The sequence below is a fragment of the Trichosurus vulpecula genome, chromosome 1, assembly GCF_011100635.1.
Source record: "Trichosurus vulpecula isolate mTriVul1 chromosome 1, mTriVul1.pri, whole genome shotgun sequence".
In the NCBI taxonomy this organism is placed as follows: domain Eukaryota; kingdom Metazoa; phylum Chordata; class Mammalia; order Diprotodontia; family Phalangeridae; genus Trichosurus; species Trichosurus vulpecula.
The window spans coordinates 14,590,416-14,613,027 of NC_050573.1; the positions used below are offsets into that span (position 1 = coordinate 14,590,416).

The 22,612-nt window shown below is 54.4% G+C and overlaps 1 protein-coding gene across 1 annotated transcript in view; it reads left to right on the top strand.

Moving 5' to 3' along the window:
* The window catches only part of TBC1D10A (TBC1 domain family member 10A), a 39,017-nt gene that overhangs the window by 11,776 nt on the left and 4,629 nt on the right, over positions 1-22,612 (top strand). Inside the window, exons 2-4 of the mRNA XM_036756367.1 lie at positions 13,138-13,237; positions 19,046-19,153; positions 20,376-20,482. Of these exons, the coding sequence (XP_036612262.1) occupies positions 13,138-13,237; positions 19,046-19,153; positions 20,376-20,482 (315 nt within the window). The remainder of the gene's footprint in view (positions 1-13,137; positions 13,238-19,045; positions 19,154-20,375; positions 20,483-22,612) is intronic.

Here is a 22,612-nt window from a genome sequence, read left to right on the forward strand (position 1 = left end):
CTGACTCCGCCTCCTGAGAGCAGAGTTCTTGTGGTTAGGGCTGAGTAAATCCAGAGGCTGTGAGCAGGGTGGGGAAAGGCCTGCTCAGAAGCATCCCATGAAGGAACTGGGGATGAGTGGCCCCGGAGAAGGAGAAGAGAAGACTGGGGGGAGGGCAGAGAGGACTTCTGGCGTTCACTTTGGCCACCTGAAGGGTCGCTGTATGAAGAGGGCAGAGTGAGGGGCTGGGGGCAGTGCGGATTCTTCTAAGGTGTAGGTTGGGGTTCCTAGTGAAGAGAACCTTCTAATGACGAATGCTGGCCATAGATAGAATGAGCTGCCTATGGAGACAGCAGAGGCCTCTCATTGGCGGTGTCAGAGGAGTTGGGAGGACCTCTTGTTGGATTCTGTAAATAGGGAGATTCCTCTCTGTGCAGGCTTTGGACTAAAGGGCTTTGAAGGGCCTTTTCCACTCTGAGCTTCCAAGATCCAGCCAATCCCCAATGTTCATGTGACTTTACATTTGTGTGATTTTATTAATAGCCTCATTTTCATTCTGCATTGGCAGCCACGACGAGTGCAGTAGAGAAAAGAAAGAGGCAGGATGTCCGGCCAGTGTCCTGCTGGGTGCTTCACAGGTCTTGTCACCCTACTATTGTCGAGGAAAGAGCCCTCTGCACAATTGCTGCAGATTTTCACTGTTTGCCTTTAAAGTTCAACGCTTGTGTTGCTATTATGCCCCTGAAGCTTACTCTGAGTCTTCTGGGCTCTAAGGTGATGTCAAGACCTCACCAGTCTGGGCCTCTTCTGACAGCAGCAACTAAAGCTTGGCAACATCTCCCTTGGTTTTCAGAGGGCGGCCTAGGCAGAGAGGCTTACGCTAGTCTAGTCTACACTTCAATGCCCTCACATGGCTGTCTGATGCAGTAGAAAGTAATATTCAGGTTAAAACATGTTTTACTTTCAAGGATTTTATTTGCTGTACAGTATTTATGGTACTGTAGATTTCATGTGTTATGAAAAGTCAATATTGCCTGAAATCGGTGGTGGTTTTCTTTTTTTTTTTATTGAGATGTCAGTATAAAAGTTCACAGAATCCTAGGGAATTACTAGTGAGAAAAAATGGTTTTCATGTTACTCAGCTTTATCTTGTATACTGCCATTATATGGGCTATTTCATGGTTACTGTGTTAGAAATTAGTTTTGTTATAAAGGTGAAGAAAAGAGTAAAGTGAGAACCTGAAAAGACCTTAGCCTAAAAGGGTCAGGGTCTCCCAGTGTATCCTGGGACATCTCCAGTCCTCCTGATGAATATCAGGCCACTGGACCCAGATGGCTGTGGAGGAGAAGGTGAGGCTGGTGACCTTGCACAGCCTCCCTCACTCAAATCAAAGTCAACTGCAAGTCATGTCATCATTCCCCTGATGGTCATGGTCCTCTTCGAGAACAAAGGACAAACACAGCGAAAGATTACAGTTTTGGGGCAGCGAGGTGGCGCAGTAGATAGAGCACCAGTCCTAGAGTCAGGAGGGCCTGAGTTCAAATGTAACCTCAGATGCTTGACATGCTTACTAGCTGTGTGACCTTGGGCAAGTCACTTAACCCTGATTGCCTCGCCTTTCCCCTCGGATAAAGAAAGATTACAGTTTTTGGTGGTTATGGGCACCTAAGCCCCTGTTTCCCATAGGTTCGATGTACTTGTGTTTTTGATTTTCGTTGTCTATGAATGTTACCTCCCTGAAAGTTGAGCCTTGACAGTATTTACTCCAGTGAGTTTACTCCAGCCAGAGATTGCTGCTGTCCTTTGTTATGATGAGATCTGATCTGATACTAAAATCCTACATCTTTGCTTTTTACCTGTTCCTTATTTCCAAGGATTCTCCTCCAGCTGCCCTACTAGCCTGTGCCTGCCCCATCATTAGGATGGAGCTGAGAGCGAATGGCTTCCCCTCCTTGGCCAGGCAGTTTTGACTCTGGAGTCCGTGTCCCAGGTGGGTTTGCCAAGGGATCCTGGCAGACTAATGCCATGCATTAGTCATTTGAGCTTGGAAACCTCAACCCCCCTTACCACCAGCATGATGCCATCCACTTCCTGGGCAGCAGGCAGCCGGGAAAGTGCTGGCCTTTCAGTGGACCTTTGTCACTGCCCTTACTATGCCCTTTGAGGGCCAAATGATCCTTTTTCTCTAAGAAGGAAGCCTTCTTGGCTCCAGCTCCCAAATAGATTCGACCCTCTGGCGAGGTGCTGACCAGTGGCGTTCTAGAGCTGGCTCAGTGAGCCATGTGCTGAAGTGTAGGTGACCCCTGCAGTTTGCAGGTCCTCATGCCAGCCAGCCTCTCACTGCTTCTGGGTTTGGGGATTAGATGGTTTGACTTGATGGCAGCCACAGCATCAGGCTCAATGTCTGCTCTCCTCGCAGAACTCCAGTGTTTCTAATATCTCCAAGTTTCTCCCTAAGCCAAGACCTGGATGAAACATTGCTGCCTTGGTTCTTCCTCTTGGCCTGACATTCCTGGCTTCCAGAAAAGTCTCTCCATTGGGAGACCCTAAGAACTGGGACAGAAGAGCCAGGGTTCTGAGTGACGAGGATCCCTCCAACTCACTGTGAAGCTAGTAGATATTGAGGGAATGTATCTGCTTATGTTTGGCCTTAGAAGGGGACCCTGGAGGAGGCCTAAGGCCTCGCAGGTCTCTGGGCAGCTTCCTTCCTCTGGTGGTCTTCTCCATCCCAGTACCATAGAGGGATACCCAGCCTTAGTTCCCCATTCCTGGCTAGCCTGGTCATCCCTTTCCCCTGGGTAGCCAGCTCACATCCTAGCTGTTGCCTCTGGATTCTAAGAAGGCAGGAAGTCAGGGCTTGAGTTTAGCCTAGTGAGAATGAGAAAGACTGGCTCAGGCACTATGGGATGCCAGGGGCTCCGCTGGCCTTGTGGTTCTCCTCTCACTGTGCTGAGAAGGGCTGGGCAGCCTCAGTGGGCTTCTTGTGATCTGCTGGGCATTATGCAGTGGATCGTGCAACCCTGACTGACCCTGGGAGATTCTTTGTCATCCTCTCGGAGTGGGTTAGCTCAGCTGCTAGGAGGGAGAGCAGGCAGAGCTGGGCAAAGCTTTTTTGTTCCTGCCCCATCAGCAGATCTAGTGGCCAAGGGGGAACCCCGGGAAGGTGATGTAGGTACTGCCCCTCCCTGCCTTGGAGCGTGGTGCTGGTGGGGCCTAGAGAGAACCAATGGAGCAGAGTGGGGAGACCATGCCAGAGGAGGAGAGAGGGATTGGGTGGAGGCTGACTGAGGAAAAGACAGCTGTTAGCTCCGGGTGTAACTTGGCCTAGAAAGCTGATGGAGCCAGCCTAGAGCCTCCAGTCTCCTAGGAGAGAGTCCTTGAGGTCTCTCAGGGCAGAACCCAGCAGCCTCTCTGAAGAGGAGGGTGAGGTGAGGCCCAAGTCCTCATCTTGGATTCACCAAGCCCATACTGTCAGGCCTGGCCTGCGATAGTGCCTTGTGCTCCTGGCCCTTGGCCTTTGTCCCTCCCACCTCCTTATGTCTTGTGACTTTAGATCAAACAGCTGCAGTTTTTCCTTCATAAGCAACTTTTCCCTTTAACACTTTTTTATCGATGCTTTTTTCTTTTGATCCTCCCCCACCCCCATGAGTCAGTTATTACTTCAAGCAGAAAGATCACATTGGCCATATCTGAAAATGTACACCTCATTCCGTAGCTGTTTGCCAGGAGGCATGTTTCACCATCAAGTCCTCTGAAGTCACTGCTCTGATCCAAACTTTGAAGTCTTTCTGTGATTTCCCTTTATGTAGTTGTGGTCATGATAGGCATTGGAAAAGGAAGCCTAATCCAATTTCTCTGGAGGCCTAGTACTCATCTTCTCCGGCAGTCACACCCTACAGTTTATTCAGCTTGTTCTCCCGTCCCAGTTCTTCCCTACCTCCAGAGGTGCTGCCCTCACAGGTATTTCCCCTCTCTCCCAACTGCAGTGGTTTGAATCTTGGCCCCGGGACTTTGAGAATCCTTCATTTGATTGGTGTGTGTATGTACCTTTCACCAACTCAGATGACAGCCTCTGTGAATTACCATGGCCCAAACCCCCCATTTCCTTCTGGTGATGAATCTCTTGGAACTTAGCCAGCTTGGTCCTTGGACAGCAGCCAGAGGGGAGACTGGCTTATCATCGCCACGCCCACACCTAGCAGGGTTCAGCTGGCCTGGGCTTGTGCAGGGCTGGCACAGCCTTTGGGAACCCATCTTTACCGCCCTGTCACAAGGAGGCATTGGCCAAGGCTGGAAGCGCTAATAAGGATAACATTTGTTTGTTCGGCCAATGAATGAATGAAGGAAGGTGCTCAGGTTTGCAAAACACTTCCCTTGTGAGAAAGGTGAGGAAAGGAAGCAGTACAAGTACTGTCCTCCCCATTTTACAGATGCGGAAACCGAGCTCTGTGAGCAGCTAAGTCCTTTGCTAACAGTCCACTGCTAGTAGAGGCCTGAGGCCAGATCACCTGACTCCACGGCCAGGGTTCTACTCTCATCCCTTTCTTCCTTTGTCCCCTCTCCTCCATACCCTTTGGGCAAGGCTTCACCTTGTCTTCAGGACCCTGAGTGTCCAGAGAATGTGTGGAATGCTGCCGACTGTGTGCCTGCCCTCCAGTACCAGTGCCAGCAGGGTGCTTCTGAAATCGGGTTTCATCCCTCTGAGCATGGAATGCCAGGAAGGCTGCAGGCTTATAATTAGGCTTTGGGCCCAGCTTCCACATAGGCTGTTGTGGATCGTTGCTGCCTGACCCACCTGCTTGATGTGAGGTCCATCTTCCTTTCCCTTCTGTGGCAGGACTAGAGGGCACAGCCGTTTCTCTACCACCTTCCCTAGTTTGATTTGAGGTACTTTGGGGGTCAAGAGCCAGGCATTTTGTTAAATCTGTCTAGTGCAGGTGTCACCCACGAACCAGGACCTGAGGGCCAAATATGCCCACTGGCTGGCTTTTGTTCCAGACCACTGGCTAAGAATGGCCTTTACATTTGAGATACAATAAAACTTTATAAAACCATTCCTAGTTCACAGTCCATATGGAAACAGCTGTTCCTGGGCTAGTCTCACACTTCCAGAAGACGAAATGGAAACTTTGAGAGGGAAAGCAGGAACTTGGCTGTTGGAACTGAGCTCGAACTCAGGTCTTTCAGTTCCTGTGTCTGGGGCCCCTTGGGGCTGGCGGCCTTTGGACCTTTCTGGGGTAACTTCACCTGACTGTACCCAGTAGGTCCCCTCCAGCATTTTCATGAAAATCCTTTGTTTGTAAGGAGGTGGGGGCAGTTGCCGGGCTGCCCTCAGCTGAGAGTCTCAGAGCCCAGGCCTGCTTGTCAGGAAGCCTGTGCAAGGATGGAGTTGAGAGCTGAGGTATATAGGGACTGGCACGAGGAAGCCCTCTGTGGGCCAGTGCAGAGCTGGGGAGGCTTGGATTTTGTCCACAGATGGACTGATTCAGATGCGTTTTGTGTCTGCGTGGATATGAGAGTGAACTCGGTTCACTCCCAGGGACTCCCAGGGACCTTTTCCTGCTTCCTGGTAGTTGGCCTAGGATGGCTTCCTCTGTGCTGGGCTGGGCCTGCCTCCTAGGCCTCTCTGAGTCAGCCTGTTTTCAGAGGACTCCACCCTCTTCTTGGCCTTTGAAAGCAAAGCAGAAATGAGAGCTTCTCTCAAAAGACACGTGTTACTTCCTGGGGCCTTCTCCCCTCCTCTCCTCACCCTAGAGGAGATGTCTCTGGTTTACAGCCCTGACGAGGGAACCCTTGCAGGAGGCCATGTTTGTACTTCAGTCCTCCCATTTCCCTTCCCTTCCTCCTTAAAATGATGAGAACTGGCATTTACATCTCACCTTAAAGGTTGCAAAGCACTTACAAACGTTCTCTCATTTGATCTCACAATAGTCTTGTAAAGTAGGAAACTGAGGCAGACGTGAAGTGACTAAGACAGGGTCACACAGCTAAGGCTGGATTGGAGCTCCACTCTTCTTGGCTCCAGGCCTTGCAGTGGCCACAGCCTCTGGGAAAGCTAAGCAGAGAAATGATTAAGGGCCCACCTCCTGGGCACAAGGAGCTCAAAGGCTTTGTAATATAATGGGGAGAATAGGATGTGGAAACAAATAACTGTTCTACAAGGGAAGGGGAGAAGAGGGCAGCCTTCGATGCCATCCGGATAGTCTGAGGGGGAGGCCTCGGGGAGGTGGCGCCCAGTGGGAGGAGCTCCAGGCAGGACTAGGATGAGTGGGATATGGGGGAGGGGGCCTTGGAGAAGAGTAGGTAAAGGGGAGTAGCAGGAGGGTCAGAGCCCAATTGTGGATGACCCTGAATGCCAGGGTTGTGTTTCCGTTTTCTCCGGTAGTCAGTAGGCTTCAGAGCTGTACATGTAGGGAGTGGTGTAGGGGATAGAGAGGGGTGGACTGGAAGCAAGAAGACAGGGGTGGCCGTTGTAGCAGTTGAGGCCTTCACCGGGGACTGGCGGGGGAGTGGGGTAATAATGGGTGCCGGAGATGACGGCAGCTGATTGGATGTGAAGGAGACATGAGTCAGAGATGGCATGGGACCTTGGATGAGTCACCTGACTTCTGGGTCTCTGATTTCTTAGCTACAAAATGAGGGCATTTTTCTCAGGACCCATCTGAGGTCCTTTCCGGTCCTGCCATTCTGGAATCCAGGTGCTCAGGCTTTGTGCCTGGGAGGAGGGAGCCATTGACAAGAATGAACAGAGTAGGGGAGGGCTGTTTGGGGATGAAAAAGATGAGTGGAGTTTCGGCTGTGTCCGCAGCCCTCTGGGCCCTGAGAGGATGTGCATCAGACAGTTGGAAATAGCCCTGGCCGGCAGGTGTGGTCTTTCAGTCTTCTGGGCTCGGACTGGGCTGGGGGTCAAGGTGGAGCATACTAAGTCTTGTGAGGAGTCACCCCAGATTTATGGCCTGGGTTTGAGCCCTGGCCTGGCCACTCTTTAGCTGCAGGTCCCTGTGTATCTCAGGCCTGTGCTCTCACATGGGTCTTGAAGTCCCCTTCTAGCTCAGGGGCCATGATTCCAGGATAGACTGATGTTGGCATCACCCTGGCCAGTTATATAGTTGAATCTTACCATACATGGAGAGTGGAGCTATCTCTGCCTCCAACTAGAGTCCGGGCTGGCAGAGCCAGAGCAGCTGGGAATGGCAGATTTGGACTGACCTTGAAGAGCGTCTTCGGTCAGCAGGGGTCCCACTAGCCTCTGCTATGAGACTTCCAGTCTGAAGGGCCAGAACTTCTCTGCATCTTTAATAAGACTGGGCCTTGGTAAAAATGTTAGCTGGTGACTACTGACCACAGCAGGCTGTTCTGATGGGAAAGTCTTGGCCCAGGGCTTGGGGGAGCTGCTGCTGACTAGCTGGGGGGCCTTGGATGGGTCCCTAACCCTTAGGAAATTAGGCAGGTGTGCCTGAGTTCCTTACCTAAGGAGGCATGCATGTGAATGAGGAGGAGACAGGAATCCACATATTGTTTGTGGGACAGTGATGAGGCTGGAGGGAGGCCTTGAGTGCCAGGCACTGGATGAGGTTGGCCCAGGAAAGACCTGCTTAGGGAAATGCTGCCCGGTTGCACGCACAGGGTGCAGGGTGTGATGTCCAGGGCAGGTGCTGTGGAGACTCCCCTTGGGGTGGATGGAGGCAGCAGCAGGAACCTGGCAGCACATTCTGCTTGATTTGCCAAGGTGGGGTCTGAAGCTGTGTGAAGGCCTCCCCAGCCTCCTGTAGCCTTGGTCTTCAGGGAAAGCCAGCTTGGAGTGCAATCTTTAGTCTAAAGGCCAGAAGGGTTGGAGATATCCTTATCTCCTGGGTCCTCTCTGCTAATCTGGAGGCCTGCCTTGGTGGGGTCAGTGGCCAGTCACTTGTAGCAGCCTTAGGCTGGGTGTGATGGTTATCTCTGGCTCTGTCCCCTCCCTGGCCCTCAAAGGCTACGCCCATCTGGGGGAAAGGCCAGTCCCCAGCTCAGCATCTGTCAGCTCCACTCTGCTGGACTTCCCTGGGGGACCAGAGATGACCAGATTGTTGAGCCTCTCCCTTATCCATGAGGATTTTCTGACTCTCAGAAGGGAGTCTGGCAAGTTGTGAGAGATGCTTTGAGGAGGTCAGGGAAATAGAGAACCACTGTGCCTGCCTACAGGGCTTGCAGAGGCTAGGGAAGGGGGGTGGGAATCACCTCTGGAGAGGCCCTCCCCTAGAAAAATCCAGTGGATGAAAAGTGAATCAGTTAAGTGTGTGTGGGGTACCTGGGGTGTCCGGGGTGCTGGGCTAAGTGTGACAGGGATACAGAAGAGGCGGAAGGCCCCTGCCTAGGCAGCATGCTATATGGAGGGCCTCCCTGGACTTGGGGGAGGAGGCTGGGCTGGCCTTGAGTCTCAGCTCAGGCCCTTCCTGGGCAGGAGACCTTGGAAAATCTTCTCTAAAACATGAGACCGGGTGGGGTCCAGAGAAATATTATTAGCACATAGGTCCTGTCTGCTGCATAGGGAGCTTATGGTCTTTGGGGGAATCAGGATCACAGGAATTAGAGGTAAAGGGAAGTGAGAGACATACATGTGAGCACAGGCGCACACACGGACGCTTGCGTGAGCACACAGACAGACAGACACATACACACACAGGCACACCCACCACAGGAAGCCAGGAACAATACCAGAGTCAGAGCGCTGAGCTATGTAGAGCTGCTTGCCTCTGCTTTAGCGGGGTTTGGGGAGGTGGCAGCACAGTGGCCCAGTCACATGTGAAGCCAGGGAGTCAGAAATGAACATGTATGTTCTCTGCACACGGAGGATATGGGCTTGGGTTGGGTTGGAGATTTGTGACAAAGCTGATTTACTAAAGAAAAAAAGAATAAATTTGGGAGCACACAGACAGAAGGGCTCATGACAGTCTGTATCTTAGAGTCGGGGAGGGGCTGGGAGGGGTCTAGTTCATTCCTTCATCTTACAGACAGAGGAAACTGAGGCCCAGAGAGGTGGGAGAGTTGACCAAGGCTGCAGAGCTTGAATTCAATTAAGCAGATGTTCATGACCCACCCACCAGGGCCTCACCTTGTGCCTTTGCCCAGCCCAGGGGCTACCAAGACAAAAAGGGCCTCTGCCCTCCTGAGGCCTACTCATTCATGAGGGCCTCCTTGGAGGCTTCCAGATAAGCACTGGGGATGTCCACTGCACCAGAGCTGAGTACCAGGGCTTAGGGGGGCACTGGGGAGCGGGGCCCTGGAGAGCCAACCCTGGCATCCGCCACAGTGGGAGTGGGGCAGGCAGTCATGCTCTGGACAGGGGACCCTGACTAGGATTTTGTTTGTGGGAAGTCCCAGGGAGGCCCCTTTGCCTGAAGATTGGAAAGGGGGTGGGGCAGATGGGAGGGCTTTAAATACCAGCCTGAGGAGTCCGTTATCCTCCATGTGGCTAGAGCGGGTCACTGAAAGTTGCTGAGAAGGAGAGTAGGCAGATGTAGGGCAGAGGAGCTTGGGGTGGGTGAGCCTGGCAGCCAAGACCAGGGTCTCCTGAATCCTTTCCTTAGGCTTAGACACGCAGGAAGCAGCATTTCGAGGCCAGTTTTGTTGAAAGAAATCTGATTTATACTTTTTTCCACCTGAGAACACACCTATCACATAAAGCAAGATCCTCGTGATGTCAGAACGCCATCAGCTCATTTTCCTGTCGATGGAACAGTGGGGGCTTTCTTCTCCCTTTTGGTGTGTTCTGGCCATCCTGTTGCTCCTGAAAACTCTTTGGGGAGGGGAGAAAGTGGGAGGAGGGTTTAGAGCTGCCCCCGCAGGCACACTCTCTGGGTCTGGCTCTAGTCTAGGGAGGGCGGGCTGACCAGGCCTCTGCCATAGCTGCCGGCATATCCTCCTCAACTGTTCTAGGCCAGGAAGGAGTGAGAACGCTTTCCCTCTTAAACTCACAAATCTAGTAAGGTTAAAAATAAAACTTTACTGGGTAATTAAACAAAACATCGCATTAGCAAAAGTAAGCACAAAGCTCAGCTGATGAGGTTTGCCAAGTCATGGATGGTGCTGCTGCCCATCAGAGCCAGCTGGGGGAGGTGGAAGTGAAGCCTGGCCACCCTCCAGGCCTGCTCAAGGCTGAGGGCCCACAGGGCTTGGAAGCTGCTGTGTGAATGAGTCTGTTGGAGTAGGAGAAAGCACTTGCTGGTCAAGCACAACGTGCAGCTGCCAGGCTTCTCCTAGTTCCTTACCGGAGGAGGCCACGGTGGCCCACCCCCTTTCTGCTCAGCAAGGCCCCCCTTCCTGGGTGAGGGTGCATCGAGTGCAGGGAAGCCAAGGGGTTGGCCCAGGCCATCCCAACCCCATTCATGTTGGGCCCTGGGTAGCTTTGGTGACTAAGGGATGACCCACATTGTGTTACCTGGCTTCCTCTTAGGCTGCTGGTACCTCTGCCAGCCTGTGCACGATTCATGTGCAGCCTGTTTTCTCCTGGGCCTTCTGGTTCTGACAGTCAGCTTCTGGGTGACCCTGGCTCAGTTACTTCACCTGTAAAATGGACTAACACTGTCCCTACCTGCTCTACAGGATTATTGTGATGCAAGCTGAAAGGGCTTTGTATGCTGTCATGGGAGCGATTGTACTGATTGCCCTTGAAGTCTGAACCTTATCTCCGTGTGGTTGTGGTATCGTGTTACCCAGACACGCTATTCCTCAGCCCTGCTGAAGAACAAAGGGTGTGCTCCTGTGAACGGGGAGGGGTGGTTCCAGGGTCTTCTCTGCTCCATCAGCACCAGTGCCCTTAACCTCGGATGAGGGGCGCCCACTGTTGAATGCTTCTTGGCCTTTCAGAGATGGCTTGCCAAAGGGCCACATGGGTATTCTTCTGATGTGTGAGGTAGGGACAAATAGTGTGATCACAAGTGACTGGGAAGATCGTCCGGGGACCAGCCCCATATGCTATCTTTATTTAGCTTGTTGGAGAGAAACCGTCAGGAAGGACCACCAGTGTGAGAAAGATGGAGGCACCCCTACTGTTGCTGGGTCTCTGTTCTGAGCTGCCATAGGGCAGCTTTCTTCCTTTCCCCAGATTCAGGCTGGGGGAGAAGGGACAGAAGGCACCCCCTCCCCACTGGCATCTGTGCCCTTGGACGCTGGGCTTTGCTTTTCTAGCTAGTAAAGGTCTTAATGACAGGTTTCTGGCAGAAAGAAAGTCAGACCTGGTGCCAAGTCCTCAGACACATCCTGTTCTAAGCATCCAGGAGCCTCCAGGGCTTGGTGCCCTTTTTCCCCAGAGGCTGATGGGCCTCGTGTCTCTGCAGAGATGGTCAGTAGACTCTGTCCAGCCCCTTCATTTTACAGATGAGAATGCCTCACCAGTATGTCACACTGGCAGCAGAACCTGGACTCCTCAGCTTCAGATCCAGCCTTTGTTTCCACTTTATCACCATGCCACCTTTTGGGCCTAGTGTCTGGAGAAAGGAGGAAGGGAAGTGACCTCATAAATCCCAGTCCAAGATGAGTGTGGACAGAGATATGGCCATATCATGTGGATGGAACAGCTGATGGGCACTGGTGTGTCAGCGGCTGCTTCTCCCTGGTGCCCACTGCTAGGTCACACTGAGCCTCTTGGGCCCAGGACTGGCCTCACACCGGGCCAGCATTTGTTAGTGAGGCCATTTGGGAGGAAACATGACATCTCTTTTCCCCCCTTGACATTCAGCTGTCTTTGGTAATGGGTCCTTTGACTGTGAACAATCCAGAAGTGTGGCGGGGCTGCTTTGGGAGGAAGGGGAGCCCCACTCCTGGAGGATCCTCGTCAGATGTGTGTGTGGGGGGGCTTTTCCAGCCGAAGATGGCGTCAGCTGTTCCTTTCTGCTCCGTGGGCTTCATTTACATTTGTCTCGTGCCATTTCATACTTGCTCGTGTGGGATTCTCAAAAGCCAGATGAGATTAAAGAAAGAACATCTGCTTGGGAAGAATGTCGTGGGGATGGGTCGATAACAGCTGCCAGCATCTGGATGAGGTGATGCAGTCGAATGGCGTGAACCCCCAAAAAGAAGAGATTGAGAAGTGACTGTGGTTGGTAGACTCTTCAAGGGATGCTGGGGAGCAGAGTCACAGCCCGTGAGGGGAGAGATGAGAGAAGGCGTGAGCCGTGGTTGTGGGAAGACAGCCAGAGACAGGGCAGCATGATGGACGTACCTTGATTTCCCCTGGCTGGTGTTAGCGAGTGGGGCTCCTTGTGGGGGCTGCTGTTCACACCTTCTTCCCTCCCTCCTGACTTGGAAGGCCAAGGAGCTCAACAGCCACACCGGAGGGACTGTGGCCAGGTCTGCAACTGGGGGGCTTCACTCCTCACCTGGGAGGGTGGGCAAACTTGGCCAGCCTTCTGCCTTCCCAAGTCATGGTCACTCTTGGCACTGATGGGCGTGCTGAAATCCTCCAGGCTTGTCTCCCTGTCTAGACCTCATTGGCTTGCTTCTGACTTCCTACACAAGCTCCAGTGTCTCTGAATTTCTGTTGGTGGCTTTTGCTTCCATGACATGCATACAGCTGCTGTTTGTTCAGTAATTCCTCTACCCATGGGCATCCACTTTTTCCCAGTTCTTTGCTATTCCCCAAATATTTTTTGTAAGTACAAATCTTTCCTTCTGGGGTCTGTACCTGGTCCTGGCATTGCCAGATCAAAGGGCAGGTACAGTTTGTGCCTTGATTCTCTCCACCATCAATCACTGGAACTTGGATCTTAGATTTAGAACTGGCAGAGACTCTTCAGGGTATATCATCTGCCCGCTCAATTTACAGATGAGGAAGCTCAGGCCTACAAAGGGCAAGGGACTTGCCCAGGGTCACACGGAGGTGAAGGGCTGTCCAACTTCCCGAGTCATAGGAGCAGATACTTGAATGTGCATTTCTTTGGGTTTCTACTTAGTTTTTTCTCTGGAAGGAGCTGGGCTAGAGTGTTTTACTGCTTTTTGGAGGCTGGTGCCTGGAAAGGATGATTTGGTGATCAGAAGGGGAGCAGGGAGAGACAGGAGCTTGGGAGCAGGGCCTTGCTGGGTGGCCTGGGCCCAGGGCTGTGCTCTGCTGTGGTTTGACTCTGCCATGATTGCCTCTGCTGAGATCTGACTCTGCCACGGTCTGCTTTTTGTTCCCATAGAGTAGAGGAAGTCCCCCTGGAAGTGCTGAGGCAGAGGGAGTCCAAGTGGCTGGACATGCTCAACAGCTGGGACAAGTGGATGGCCAAGAAGCACAAGAAGGTGGGTGAGCTGGGGCATCCCAGCCCCTTTCCCAAGGGGGGTCATCTCCAGCCGGCTGAAGTCAGCACGCAGTGATCAGGGGCCTGCTGCGTGCCAAGCCCTGCACTAAGGCCCCTGGGAACTCCCAGTCTAACGGGGAAGACACATGCCACCCCTGTGGACGATAGGGGGACTTGTAATTGATGGAGGAAGGTGCCAGCCAAGGGAAACCAGGAGGCTGAGCGGGCAGGAGAACAAACGTTCCAGGCATGGGGGAGGTGGAAGGCAGGAAGGGCCTAAAGGTCAGGGAGGCTGAGGAGGGATAAGAGGCCTGGGCTGATTTGGAGGTAAGGGTTCTATTTCCCGGCCCCGCTCTGATCCCCGCTGCCGCTCCTGAGCGGGGCTCCACACGAGTTTGCTGACAGGCCTTTCAAAAGTAGGGGTCTCCCCTCAGCCGTGAGAAGCGCTGGTGGGGTCTTGGCCCCTGTCAGAGGGTCCCTCCTGATGCAGTTAGGGAGAGAGAAAGAAGGCTCATGTGAGTGTGAGTCTGAGGTTGCTGCTGACCTGGGACCTGCTCCGGAGCCTGGGGATTCCTGAGAGCCATTGTCCCCTTTGATCACGTAGCTGATGCTGGTGTCTGCTTCATCCAGTCTCTTCATTGCCAGCCCTGTGGGCCCATCCCCACAGTGGGGGTTTTAAGCCCTTTCAGACCAGGCGGCCAGTATCCTCTCTGGGTGTGGCTCTCAGCCTGGCTCCCTGCTGCCATCAGCATTGGTCACCCTTCTCCCCATGTCTGCACCCTCACACCTCTTCCCTTGCTGAGGTCCTGGAGCCTCCCAGTTCCTAAGTGAGAAGACCCAAAGCTTGGGGGAGGGGAGACTGGATCTGGATAGGGCAGAGGGCCTTGGGTGGACTCAGCTTCCTCCCTGACCTTGGAGGGGCGTGGGTGATAGGGGCCCTGGATCTGGATGGGGGCAGGGACCTGGGTGGCATTGGAGGGGGTGTGAATGATGGGGGCCCAGGGCCAGGTCAGCTTCCTCCCTGGGTGACGTTGGAGGGGCGTGGATGATGAGGGCCCTGGATATGGATGGGGGTAGGGGGTCTGAGTGACCTTGGATAAATTACTTTCCTTCCTTGGAGTGCAGTTTCTTTGTGTGTTTGGAGGGCTTGCACTCTCCTGGGGGGCTTCATTTCCAAGGTATTTCTGAGCTCTCTGTTCTTGCGACTTGGGGAAGCCTGCTGGGGGTCTGCAGAGTGGGCCCTCTGCTTCAGCTCCCAGCACAGGACCCCTGCAGCCTCTCTTTCTCCCCTATTTCTCAGGCCACCTCGGGCCCTGGCAACGTCCCAGCTCAGGCTGGGCCTCTGCTTTATTCCATTGAGGTGTGACTGGTGGCGACCCGTGGCCAGGAGCCCAGCCTCATACAGTGGGGAGCCCAGCCTCTGAGGCCCTTTCCCTCTGTAGCCTTGGCTGCGGCATCTCCTCATTCTGGGCCTCAGTAAATGAGGGCCTTTCCAAACCCTTGTATCCTCAGCACTTAGGAACCTTTGGAAGTGTTTTTTTTTCTGTCCTTAGGCCACACTGGGGGTGAGCTCTTCTCTTGGTCCTTCCATCTCTTTCCCTTCCCTCCTCACTGGCAGGGCTGCCTGGGGATGGGCTGGGGGGAGTAGGGAGTGGTCCAGCTGAGCCTGGAAGCCCCAGCCCAGCTCATTCCTTGTGTTGGTCCTGGCCAGAGGGCCCACTGATGCTGGTGGCCCTGGGAGCATTTCATGTGGCCCTGGCTTTTGCAGCCTGGTGCCAGGCAGCACCTGCCTCTGGAAGCAGGGCCTGGGCTCCTCCCCTACCACATCCCTGCAGTCCTGAGAGGGGGATGCCAGGGACCTGTTCTGTCAGGAAACCCGGCTCAGCCTGAATTCACAAGGTCTCTCCTGAGACAGGCCTAGCATAAATTCTCCCATATCAGGATACTGTCTTCCCTCAGACCTCCAGGCAGCAGCTGGGCCCGGAGAATTCTTTCTCCCTGAGTATTTGTGCCTGGAGGAGGATGCCTGGCCTTTGATCCCTTCCCTTTCACTCAGCAGGCTGGCTGGGCAGGTGAGGGCCACAGGCCCTGGCAGCCCAGGCAGGTGTGGAGCCAGCGGTTCCCCATGGCCTGCGGAAGCTTTGGTTAGGATCCCTCACTCGGCATCCCATTGAGGACTTTTTCCCACAGCTCTCTGTTGATCCTTGTAGTGTCGCTGGGAAGGGCACAGAAGGAGGGAAATCTTTATTTCTGTCTTGTGAACGAGGAGGCAAAGACTTGTTGGAGGCATTCTCTCTGTCTGCCTCAATGACAGTGGGCCAGACGTGGCCCTCTGGGCTTTCTTCTGTGTGACGAGCCAGGCATTCTCTGGGTGTTTTGGCCTTTTGACCCCCACCCCCCTTCCTTCTCCCTCTGGCCCCCTGTCAGTCAAGGCCAGCGGCTTGGCCTGGGCTGCTTCTTGAGAGGGACGGCTATTCCACGGGTGCTCCTGGCTGGTCCAGGGTGTGATTTTCTTCTTTCTCCCAGTGATTCCTCTTGGCTTCTACAGAGCAAAAAGCAGCTGCAGTCTCCTGTTCTTCCCGACCAGCCGCTTCACTCCTCAGCTGCTCGTGCGCACTGCCCTCCTCCCCTGCCCAGCTTGTGTTGCTGTTTCTCTTTTTCCCTGGGCCCCTGATCCCAGGTCCTCCAGGGCTTCTCCCGGCTTTGAGGGGGAACGGAGCTCTGGGGGCTGGCCCCTGCTGGCTGTGGGAGGTGGGAGCCCACGAGGATCCCCACAGGCCACCAAGGGGCAGTACCTGGGGTTTCCCACCCCTCTTCTGGGTCTGGGGCTCTTTCCCTAGAAAATGAGTGGATTTGACCTGGTGACCTCAGAAGCAGTCCCTGCTGGCTCTGACATCCTGATGACATGACTGGAAGTTTCCTGGCCCTGCTCCTGTGGACCCCCCCCCCAACCTCGGGCACACCTCGCTCTGTGGTCCCCTCAATACACTGTTTCATCCTCCTTCTCTCCATTATTCTCCCAATCATGCAGCTAGTGCTTGGGCCCCTCAAGAAGAACATCTGGGGGAAGGATTGTCTGAGTCTGGGCTCCTGTGGACAGGTGGGGAGAGCATCTGTGATCAGAGATCTAGACCTGGGGCAGCTAAGTGGTGCAGTGAGTAGGGCACTGGCTCTGCAGTCAGGAGGACCTGAGTTCAAATGTAGCCTCAGACACTTGACACTTACTAGCTGTGTGACCCTGGGCAAGTCACTTAACTGCGATTTCCTCACAAAACAAACCGCCCCCCCTCCCCCCTGGAGATCTAGACCCTGAAGACCCCTCTCATCAGCTAGGGCAGCCCCTAGACTACAGGAGATAGTTCCCTTCTGTCTGGGTTGTGCACTGCCTTTGGGGAAGTTTGTTCTTCTGGCCCCTTCAGGACCTGAGATGGGGAAAACTGGGTATTCCCAGCCTGTCCCTGGGGCCTCTGCACCTGGCCCCATTCTTTTTCCCAGCTTCTGAGCCTTAGCCTGTGCTGGCCACACAATGCCTCTGATCAGTGCTGGAAGATTTGGGTGGTTCCCTGGAGCCTGCTAAACTGCCTCCGTGCTCCCCTAGGCTCCGGGTCCGATTGGATCCGAGGTGAGTGCCTGGGCTGCCCCTAAACCTTCTGCCTGATCTTCCTGGTGAACAGCTTGCCAGGATTCTCTGACAGTTCTGTCCCTGGCAGCCTACCTCAGTGCCAGTGCCAGGGACCTATCCTGTGATGTAAATGTTTGTCCCTTGGGGCTCACGTGGCTGAGGAGAACCCAGGGATGGGCAGTGTTTGCAGGGGAAACCCAGGCTCCTTGACAGGCAGGGAAACAGGCCAGTTTGGCAAACTGAGCCCAGGGGACCCAGGCTGGTTACCTTGGGGCTGAGGGGGAGTGGGGCTCTGAGGCCTGCCTGGGACCTAGGCTGTAGGCCTGCTTAGAACTGCCAGCATTGGGGCTTCTGCCTACCTGGGAGGATGGTCTGCTGCTAACACATCTTAGGGGTGCAGGATACATCCCACCAAGACCTGGGAAACCGCTTGGTCTTTTCCTTTATCCTGATCTTACCGCTGATGACTGGCCAGGCAATCCCCATTTCGAAGCTGACATAGGCATGCCCCGCCCCGCCCCCCACTTCCCTCCCTTTGGAGTAGGGCCTGGGGCAGAATGCACTCTGGGGAGCTCTCTTCCTGAGACTGAGCTGCTCCAATGGCCCCTTTGGGAATCAGGGCAGAGAGTAGGCCGAGACGTGGCCTTCAGCTCAGGACCCTGACAGTGGTCAGTCTCGTTGTAGTGTGACCTTCAGCAAATGACTTGCCTGCTCTGGCCCCAGATTCCTCACCTGGAAAGAATCCTTGCCTTTCCTGCCTCCTGGATTCTTAGAAGGAAAGTGCTGGGTAAACCTAAAAGCCCCGTGTCAGGGTGAGTTACATCCTTCCCAGGCTACCTCAGGAGGCCCAGGATGGCTGGAGACAAGGTCACTGGCCTGGCGAGCCCAGGCAGGTCAGCTGGCCATGTGCAAAATGGCCTCCTTCATTTTCACCAGCTCTAACTGGTTTTTCTGTGGACTGAAGTCTTGGTTTTCATCCTTACATCGGTCCCATGGTTCTTTGCTTCTTTCTTTGCTTCTTTCAAAATGTTCCAAATGTCCCACCTGGGGTGGAAGAGGGAAGGGAGCAGGGGCTGCTGCAGTGCTGGGCTCCCATGGGTGACAAGTGTCCCAAGATCCTTCTGGTGCCTGATGGGCAGCGCCACCCTCAGAAGATCCTTGGTCAAGAAATGCCAAGTCAGCAAGCATTCAGTGAGCCATTACAAGGTGCCCAGCACCATCCTGAGCACATAAATACAAACCCAAAGAAAGATGGCCTGGGTAGGGAGTGCAGGTATATAGTCTCAGCCAGCTGGAAGGCCAAGGCCAGTGGGAGCCTGGACTCAACCTCAGTGAGCTAGGCCAGTTGAGCGTCTGAGCTCTAAGTTTGGTATGAATATGGGGTGGGGGGGCTGTCTAAGAATACCTGAGATGGCCTGCTGGAGGTGAGAGGGTTAAAGCTCTGGCCAGGCCTGGGAATAGCTCCTGTGCTGGGCTTTCAGCCTGGGCTAGATCAGGAGACCCAGAGGAAGGAAGGGAGGGGGAGAAGAAAGAGAAAGGGAAGGAAGGAAGGAGGGAAAGATGGAAAAGGGAAGGAAGGGAGAGAGAGGAAAAAGGGAGGGAGGGAATGAAGGGAAGAGGGGTGGAAGGAGGAAGGAAGGGAGAAGAGAAAGGAGAGAGGAGAAAAGGAAAGGAGAAGGGAAGAAGGAATGGAGGGGACACATGGGTACAGGGGAAAATGACACACCAAAGTGGGTAGGGGTGGTGTTACTTTCAGAGGGGCAGAGACTGGAGAGGAAGGAAGGCATGAGCAAGGCTGGCCTGGGCCAGGTTGCCTGGTCTGAGCCCTCATTCTGCTGTGGAGAGAGAGGTCATCTGGGTGGCATTGCTCTAAAATCCCGATGGGGTTGTTCCCAAAATAATGCTCCGGGGAAGGCTGAGACAGGGTTAGGAATCCCATGTTGCTGTTCTGCCTTCTAGTTGGAGATGTGTTTTTTTACTTTATAGAAGAATTAAGCGGTTCCCAGGTGCATTTTCAAGCACATGGACATGTACCAGAGAAGCAGGCCTGAGCGGCCCTGGGGACAGTGGCCCCTGAAGGCAGGCCTTCACCCCTCCCCCTGCTCTCTGCCTTGTGTTCCGAGGTCGTCCCTTCTCTGCTCCCTTCCCTCTCTCCCCTCACCCTTCAGCAGCTCTCTCTTTCCCCAGATCCGTCTGCGATGCCAGAAGGGGATTCCTCCATCTTTGCGGGGCCGGGCCTGGCAGTACCTGTCAGGAGGGAAGGTGAAGCTCCAGCAGAATCCTGGGAAGTTTGATGTAAGGAGCACTCCTTCCACCTTTACCCCTCCTTGTGTCTAGATCCGGCTGAGCAGCCTCAGAGGCCCAGGCCCAGCCACTGGGAGTCTGTGTCTTAGCTGGGAGAAGAGCATGTATGGGCAGTTGAGTCAGAGGCAGAGGAGAGATGGGGACAAAGGGCTGGTCATGTCAGGGCTCGGTGCAGGGGCCAGGGAAGGGCAGCTTGGGTGGCTCCAGGGTCTGGCAGCCAGCAAGGCTGGGCACCATTGGGCATGCCTGCCAAGTTTGTTTCCAGGAAGGGCCAGGATGGAGGCTTTCCAGAGGGTGCCCCTCTCCCAGCATGCCCCTAGGGCTGCCCCTCTCTGAGGCCAGCAGCCAGCTCTTGGTTCCATCCTTGCCAGGCTGGAGGTTCAAACACCTGCCCTGTAGGAGCCTCCTGCCTGGTGAAGGCAGTTTTGGAGGAAGGCAGGGATTCCGGGAGGCAGTGAGTGGTGTAGAGGGAGGGCATTCTAGACAGGGATCCGTACCAGTGCAGATGCAGATGTCAGGTCCTCTTGGTCCTCTCCTCTGTGAAGCTTTCCCTGTGCCCTGCCTCAGCAGCTGCAACCATTGGTTGCTTACTTGTCAATCACTGAGAACTGGCACATGGGCCCCCACTTTGTGATCTGGAGTCCTGGGACCATCCTCTTCCTTGAGCATTCTCCCACGGCTGTCACAAAACAAGCCCAACAATGAGAAACTAAACTGAATCCAACTGAGAGTGCACATAGTGTGTGCCCGCGATGGGCCGGGCGGCTCACCGATCCTTACAGGGCCAGGTCAGATATCTGGGTAATGCTGATGTGGACATGTAGTCTGAGGCTCTGTGCTGAGCTCAGGCACAAAGATGACGACAGTACCCTCTGACCGAGGAGGGCATCGGTGTGGGCACAGCAGCCTCCTGAGAGGTCCTGCAAAGCCCTAACCCTTCTGTGCCCATGATCTCCTTGGTCTTCAAACAGGCTGGTAGGGCCAGCCAGATTAGAGCAAATTTAAGGCCTTAGAGACAGTATTCCACCCCCTCATTTTTACGGAATTAGAGACTGAGGCCTAAAAGGGCCCTGGCTCCTCTCATTGTAAGGGAGGGAGAGTGGGCTGGAGGCCCTGGGATTTGCAGGCCACACCTCCAGGTCTCCTTGCCGGGTCTAGGCCAGGCAGCCCGATCTCTGTTCATCCCCCTCCCACAGAGCCCCTCTCCTTTCAGGAGCTGGACCTCTCACCAGGAGACCCCAAGTGGCTGGACGTGATTGAGAGAGACCTACACAGACAGTTCCCCTTCCATGAGATGTTTGTGTCCCGTGGGGGCCACGGGTAAGCAAAGCGAGCTGCCAGCATTGATTAAGCGCCTACTGTGTGCAGAGCACAGGGCTCAGCCCTGGGGAGTTCCAAAAAGGCCCCTCCCTTTTCAGCCAGAAGAATGGAGTCCTGTCCACTGGCTGATGCACATTCCCCAGAGGACCCTGGCACATTCATCTTCTTAATTAGCCTTCATTCAATTTGAATGAATTTATTGATTTTTCCTGAGCGCCGGGCAGAAACATGGCTTCTTTGGAAGAGCAGGGAAGGAGAGTGTGCATTGCCTCGCTTTTGAGATCTGGATTAGGGTAGATCTGCCAATGCTGTTCAAGGCATTTTTTCAGGCCTGGCCAACTTTCCATGGCCCCGTTTAGGGTTTTCCTGGCAGAGATGCTGGAGTAGTTTACCATTTCCTTCTCCAGCTCGTTTGACAGATGAGGAAACTGAGACAGTATCAAGTGACTTGCCTAGGATCACACAGCTAGGAAGTGTCTGAGGCCACATTTGAACTCAGATCTTCCTGACCACTGGGCCATGTAGCTGCCAAGTTCTGCCAAAGGGAACCATTAAAGGGGAATTGTGCAGTTGGGAGAATATTGTGAACAGGGGATGTCAGAGCTGGGAGGGGCCTTAGAACAGAGGATGTCAGAGCTGGGAGGGGCCTTGGAACAGGGGATGTCAGGGCTAGGAGGGGCCTTGGAACAAGGGATGTCAGGGCTAGGAGGGGCCTTGGAACAAGGGATGTCAGGGCTAGGAGGGGCCTTGGAACAAGGGATGTCAGAGCTGGAAGGGGCCTGAGAACAGGTGATGTCAGAGCTGGGAGGGGCCTTGGAACAAGGGATGTCAGAGCTGGAAAGGGCCTGAGAACAGGGGATGTCAGAGCTGGGAGGGGCCTTGGAACAGGGGATGTCAGAGCTGGGAGGGGCCTTGGAACAGGGGATGTCAGAGCTGGGAGGGGCCTTAGAACAGGGGATGTCAGGGCTAGGAGGGGCCTTGGAACAGAAGATGTCAGGGCTAGGAGGGGCCTTGGAACAGAGGATGTCAGGGCTAGGAGGGGCCTTGGAACAGGGGATGCCAGGTCCCCAAGAGGACTTAAGACACCATTTGTTTCAAACTCCCTGAGGAACCTCATAGGGGAAGAGGGAACCAGTGTTCATTAAGTGCCTACTGTGTGCCAGGTACACAGCACTAGGTGCTTTACAAATGTTATTTAGCCTCGCAACACCCTGGGGTGGGAGTGGGGGTGGGGGTTGACGCTGTCATTATTAATGAAGACAGAGGTTCATTGACTTGCTGGGGACCCACAGTTAATGTCCGAGGCTGGATTTGAACTCAGGTCTCCTGCCCTGATACCCGGTGCTCTGTCCCCTGGGTCCATAGCTCCTTATAAGTGACTTATTAGCTCCTTGAAGTACGAGCCTTCTGCCTTGGAGCCCAAGTCTTGGTGAAGGACAGGGAAGCTTGTGGGCCTTGGTTGAAGGCTGGGATTTTTGGGGGGGGGCAGCGTGCCACAGGTGGAGTTGGTTTAGGAAAAGGGCAAGCAGCTTATAGGAGGAGACCAGGAGACCAGTGCCCAGTGAACTTTGCCCAAGGGCCACTTCAGGCCCGGGCCTGTTGGAGGACAATGAGGCTTAGGTGGCAGCCCAGGTGCAGAGGCCTCCCATGGCCTCTCATGCTGAGTTAGCAGCTGGTTAGCAGTTCTGCCCCTGGCCCCAGATGGGTGGGTGTGTTAAGGCACTGCCAGGCAGCCGGGGCCCTGGGCTTTTTAGCAGACTTGGCTTGACCACCTCTTGTGGCAGAGGCCTGGGAATGGAGCCACCTGCTCAGGCTGGGCTGTGGCCCTGAATCTCCAGGCTGCCCAAGTGTAGGGAAAAGAACACAGGTTTGGAGTCCTGAGGCCTGGGGTTTCCTCCCAACTCCCCAGTGAGAGAAGAGGTGCCAAAGGGTGTGAGAAGAAAGTTCTGCTAGGGCCTGGGTGAGGGGCCTGAGCCCTGGAAGCTTCTCGCTCTGGCTCCTCAGGGTAGGGTGGGAGCATCTCTGGTGGGATCCTTGCTTCATTTCTGAGTCTGCCCTGGGAAACTCCTTCTCTTCCCTGGGTGGGGCTGAGGCACTGTTTGGTACAGTGGGGACAGGACTGGATTGGGC